Source organism: Leucoraja erinacea, chromosome 36, assembly GCF_028641065.1.
Source record: "Leucoraja erinacea ecotype New England chromosome 36, Leri_hhj_1, whole genome shotgun sequence".
In the NCBI taxonomy this organism is placed as follows: domain Eukaryota; kingdom Metazoa; phylum Chordata; class Chondrichthyes; order Rajiformes; family Rajidae; genus Leucoraja; species Leucoraja erinaceus.
This window is the reverse complement of record NC_073412.1, coordinates 9,062,058-9,067,528: the sequence shown is the minus strand read 5'-3', so window position 1 is coordinate 9,067,528 and position 5,471 is coordinate 9,062,058. Positions and strand designations below refer to the sequence as shown.

The following is a 5,471-nucleotide window of genomic DNA, read 5'->3' as shown; positions in this document are numbered from 1 at the left end:
GCTTTAACTAATAATATGGAACAATGTGAAGGGTTTGACATTAAATTGAAGATTCAAACCACGGGTTTAAAGTAAAACTACAGATCGGATGTCCATTAAAGGCAAATTAACGTCTGCTGGAGGGAAACTGGTGGAGAATCCGGAGGAAGCCCAAACATCCATGCAAACTCCACACTGACAGCACCCAAGGGCAGGATTGCTGCATGATGGTGCAGTGGTAGAGTTGCTGCCTTACAGCGGCAGAGACCCGGGTCCGATCCCTGACCTCGGGTGCTGTCTGCACAGGGGGTTGTACATTCTCGTTGTGACCACGTGGGTTTTCTCCAGGAGCTCTGGTTTCCTCCCACACTCCAAAGACGTACAGGTTTGTAGTTTAATCGGCTTTGGTAAAATGGTCAATTTCCCCTAGTGTGTGTAGGATAGGACTAATGTACGAGGGCCTGTTTATGTCACTGAGCCACTGGAGCCCGAGCCCCACCCATGGGTGCTCGCGTCCCCATCCCCCTCCCTCCCCCAAGACCTGCACTAAGGGAGAGCATCATCTAAACCGTGACTGAGATCCCGCCTCTGAGTCCATTCTCCTCGGGATTAAAGTGGAAATACTAGTTGCTTAAACAATATATTCTTTATTCGCCACTTATAACCTGACGGTTTACATTAAAAGTGCTTTAACAATGCAAAAAAGTCAGAAAAATATAGAATAGTCCTTGCTCCCTCTTTAATTTATGGATAAGTGTACAGAAACAACACATAAAGTAGGTGACATGAATGCACTATTGTTACAATAAAATGGCTACGTTGGGTGGTTGTAACTCCTCCTCCCAGTGTGTTGATGTCTCATCTTCACCAAGGCTCAGCTTGACGTCATCATATCTTCGTGTTTTTAACGTATCTCTCAATAATCTTTGTTATTAATCCTGTTTCCTGGAAAAAAACAAACAGGGGTTAAACGTGACACAACCCACGTACAGACTCTGGGTGCACAGACAGTGCCGGAGTGGACTACAGGCGATGCACTTGTGTAAAACACAAAATGCTACAGGAAGACATAGGAGCAGAGTTAGGCCATTCGGCCCATCAAGCTGCTCCTCAAACTGCGGAGCACCTTGGACAATACAGCTCACCCCCTCCAACGACATTCAACCGATCGGAACGAAACTTAGTGCACTCAAAGCACAGGGGAACGGTTAGCTGGCGAAAAATCGTAGCGCTATCGGGTACCGTTTTTGCGCAAATAGAAAGACCATAAAAACTGGAAGATAACAAGATCAGAGTTTTAGAGATAGATAGATAGATAGATAGACAGACAGACAGACAGACAGACAGACAGACAGACAGACAGACAGACAGACAGACAGACAGACAGACAGACAGACAGACAGATAGATAGATAGATAGATAGATAGATAGATAGATAGATAGATAGATAGATAGATAGATCATATATGTTTGGCTCATTGAAATTAGACATGGATAATGTCTGAGATTAACTTTCTTATAATAACATTGACACCTCAAGTGCTGGAACGAACCTGCGCCGCACTGGAACTGCATATGTTTGATTGGATAAAAGATACAGCACGGAAAAAAGGCCATTCGGCCCACCGACCTGTGCTAGACCACCCGCTCTCACTAGTCCCATGTCATCCCTCTTCCGCACCCATTCGCTACACACCAGGAGAAAATAATCTACAAACCCGCACGTCTTTTGGGATGTGGGAGGAAACCGGAGAACCCGGGAGGACGTGTAGACTCAGGGAGAACGTCTAGACTCCACACAGACAGCAGCCGAGGTCAGGGATCGAGCCCCGGGTCTCTGGCGCTGAGAGGTAGCAGCTCCACCCGCTGCGCAAAGAATAAAAACCCACTATAAGAGTTTGTTTGAACACATTTTTCGGGCTTCGGGCTGTGGTTTGATCTTTGCTGGACTCGCTGGCGGGACTAGTGTGGGCAAGGTGGGCCGAAGGGCCGGTTTCCACGCTGTATGAGTCTATGATAGGAGACACGACAGGACCGCCACACCCGAGTGCAAAGAGTTGACTTACCTGAGCGCCGGAGTCGTATCTCACTAGCCTCCCCTCTGCCTCCTGAGCCAAGGCTAACTCCAGCATCCTCCGGCCCAGCGGGGTCCCCAGAGCCCTGTGGTCTTCAGGGGGGGCTGAGGGCAGTCGCGCCGGGGTCCCGTTATGTCCATCTGGATAGTCAAACACACTCTTCTTCCCCATAAAATGTCCTAGGAGCAAACACACACACATTTACAATCACACATTTACTGTCACGGGCAGACCAGCGCTGGGCTGTGTATCCCTGCCCTGTGTAGCAAGGAACTGCAGATGCTGGTTGTCACCGAAGATAGACACAAAATGCTGGAGTAATTCAGCGGGACAGGCAGCATCTCTGGAGAGAGAGAGATAGGTGATGTTTCGGGACCTCTTCTTCTTCCTGCGAATGGCGTGCACAGCCTAAAGTTGTAGGGCAACTTGTTCTATTTGATCTTATTTTACGTTTCGGGACGAAACCCTTCTTCAGACTGAGAGACAGGGGAAGACCCTGTCCCACGTACGAGTTCATTCCAAGAGCTCTCCCGAGTTAGCCCTGATTCGAACTCGGAGATTTACGGTAATGGCCACTCGTCGGTACTCGGGGCTCTCGTGGACATTTTTCAACATGTTGAAAAATATTCACGAGTCTTCCCGTGCTTACCTGCCGTTAGCGAATCTTCCCGAGTACCTGCCGTTAGCGTTACGAGATGTCCCCGAGCTCCGACGTACCCGCTACGTTCATTCTCCGTGTTTACCACGAGTTTGTTTGTTTTTTAAACTCGGGAGAGCTCTTGGAATGAACTCGTACCGTGGGACAGGGCTACGGTAGGTACTCGGGAAATCCGGTAAACTCGTGAGGTTTTTTCAACACTGTGAAAAAATGTCCACGAGTAAAAAAAATACTCGTGATGAAAAAAATGTTACTTTTTACTCGTACGAGCCGCTACGAGACATCCACGAACTCCTACGGACCCGCTACGGACATTCTCCAAGTTCCAATCAAGGGAAAACTCGGGAGAGCTCTTGAATGACCCCGTACAGTGGGGCAGGGGCTTAAAATATAACACTATCCTACACACACTAGGCAAATTTTACAATTTTACCGAAGCCAATTAACTTACAAACCTGCACGTCTTTGGAGTGTGGGAGGAAAGCGAACATCTTGGAGAAAACCCACGCAGATCACGGGGAGAACGTGCAAACTCCGTACAGACAGCACCCGGTAGTTGGGATCGAACCTGGGTCTCTGGCGCGGAGGCAGCAACTCTAATAACGCTCTTTTGAGGAGCGCCAAGGATTATGAGCCGGCGCGATTCCATCAGTTTTGCCCAGTCTCCATTTATAGTGAAGGGAGGAACTGCGGATGCTGGTTTACACTGAAGACAGACACAAAATGCTGGAGTAACTCAGCGGGACCGGCAGCATCTCTGGACAGAAGGAATGGGTTACGTTTCTTCAGAAGCAGGGTCTCGAGCCGAAAAGACACCCATTCCTTCTCTCCAGAGATGCTGCCGGTCCCGCTGAGTTACTCCAGCATTTTGTGTCTATCTTCAGCTTAAACCAGCATCCGCAGTTCCTTCCTACACACTGTTTGTCTGTGAGTCCCTGTTCCAGATACTGGCGAGAGGTCACTCAACATCCGACCTTTCATCTCCCCCTCTCTCTCTCTCCTCTCCTCCCCCTCTCCCCCTCTCTTTCCCTCTCCCCTCTCTCTCTCTCTCTCTCCCTCCCTTCTCTCCTCCCCCCTCCTTCTCCCTCCCCTCTCTCTCTCTCTCCCCCCCCCCTTCCCTCCCTCCTCTCCCCTCTCTCTCTCCCTCTCCCCCCTCTCTCTCTCTCCCTCCCTCCCTCTCTCCCTCCCCCCCCCTCTCCCTCTCCCCCCCTCTCTCCTTCTCTCCCTCCCACCCCTCTCTCTCCCTCTCCTCCTCCTCTCTCTCTCTCTCCCCCCCCTCCTCTCCCTCTCCCTCTCTCTCTCCCTCTTTCCCCCCCTCCCGCCCTCTCCCTCTCTCTCTCTCTCTCCTAATCCCTCCCTCCCTCTCTCTCTCTCTCTCTCCCCTCTCTCCTCCTCTCTCTCCCTCTCTCCCCCTCTCCCTCTCTCCCTCTCCCCTCCTCTCTCCTCCTCTCACCCTGTCCTTCCACCTCTCTCTCCTCTCCCTCTCCCCTCTCCCTCTCCCTCTCTCCCTCTCCCCATCCAAAGCCACCCTTTAGTCCCCTCGCCCCTCACCTCGCACACGCCCGCCTGCCTGCAGACTACTCACCTGTCGCCCAGAGATTCCCCCTCGGGTTCACCTTGATCTTGGAGACTCTGTTGGCTTGGGTGAGATCCAGGCTGACCGAGGCGGCGACGGACAGGTAGCTGAAAACAGCCAGGTAGGCGACGAGGCTGCTGAGGTGCCCCAACCTGCGGCCGGTGCACGGTGGTGGCATTGCAAGCGGCTCGCTGGCTAACAACTCCCTCCTCTGTGCGTGTGTGAGTGAGTGAGAGAGAGTGTATGAGTGTTGTGTGTGTTGTGTGTGTGTGTGTGTGTGGGTGGGAAAGACTCTCGCCCTTCCACCGCTCTTGTCTCGCCGCTTCATCGCTCCCCGTCTCTTATACCCCAACATCTGACGGCAGCGGACGGTGGGCGGTACAACACCCAGCCCTCGGTGCTGAGAGCTCGGATGACTAACACACCCAAGCCCGGGAGGGGATACATTCATTACAAGATGAGCGAGAGTTGGGTTGGGGTTGACGTTTACAGGAGCGATGTTCATCTCTCGACCAGAAACAAAAGGCAGAGGCAGCGCGAAGTGGTCCTCCACAAGCCTACAAGATCACCCCTCTTTGCCCACAAATGCATTCACGAGGTATGTTTAAGAAGGAACTGCAGATTCTGGAAAATCGAAGGTAGACAAAAGTGCTGGAGGAACTCAGCGGGTGCAGCAGCATCTATGGAGCGAAGGAAATAGGCAACGTTTCGGGCCGAAACCCTTGGGTTTCGGCCCGAAACGTTGCCTATTTCCTATTTCCTATTTCCTATTTCCAATTTCCAATTTCCAATTTCCAATTTCCAATTTCCAATTTCCAATTTCCTATTTCCTATTTCCTATTTCCTATCTCCTATTTCCTTTTTCCTATTTCCTATTTCCTATTTCCTATTTCCTATTTCCTATTTCCTATTTCCTTTTTCCTATTTCCTATTTCCTATTTCCTATTTCCTATTTCCTATTTCCTATTTCCTATTTCCTATTTCCTATTTCCTTTTTCCTATTTCCTATTTCCTATTTCCTATTTCCTATTTCCTATTTCCTATTTCCTATTTCCTATTTCCTATTTCCTATTTCCTATTTCCTATTTCCCATTTCCTATTTCCTATTTCCTATTTCCTAGTTCCTATTTCCTATTTCCTATTTCCTTCCCTACATAGATGCTGCTGCACCCTCTGAGTTTCT

The 5,471-nt window shown here is 50.2% G+C and overlaps 1 protein-coding gene across 1 annotated transcript; it reads right to left on the bottom strand.

Annotated features, from left to right (window-relative positions):
* Positions 1–616: 616 nt before the first annotated feature.
* Positions 617–4,560, bottom strand: nmba (neuromedin Ba). Its single transcript, XM_055662811.1, has 3 exons — positions 4,298–4,560; positions 2,046–2,233; positions 617–924 (listed from the first exon to the last, which is right to left on the bottom strand). The coding sequence occupies exons 1-3, from the start codon at positions 4,464–4,466 to the stop codon at positions 868–870; spliced, it is 414 nt and encodes a 137-aa protein (XP_055518786.1). The 5' UTR covers positions 4,467–4,560; the 3' UTR covers positions 617–867.
* Between the last annotated feature and the right edge of the window lie 911 nt (positions 4,561–5,471).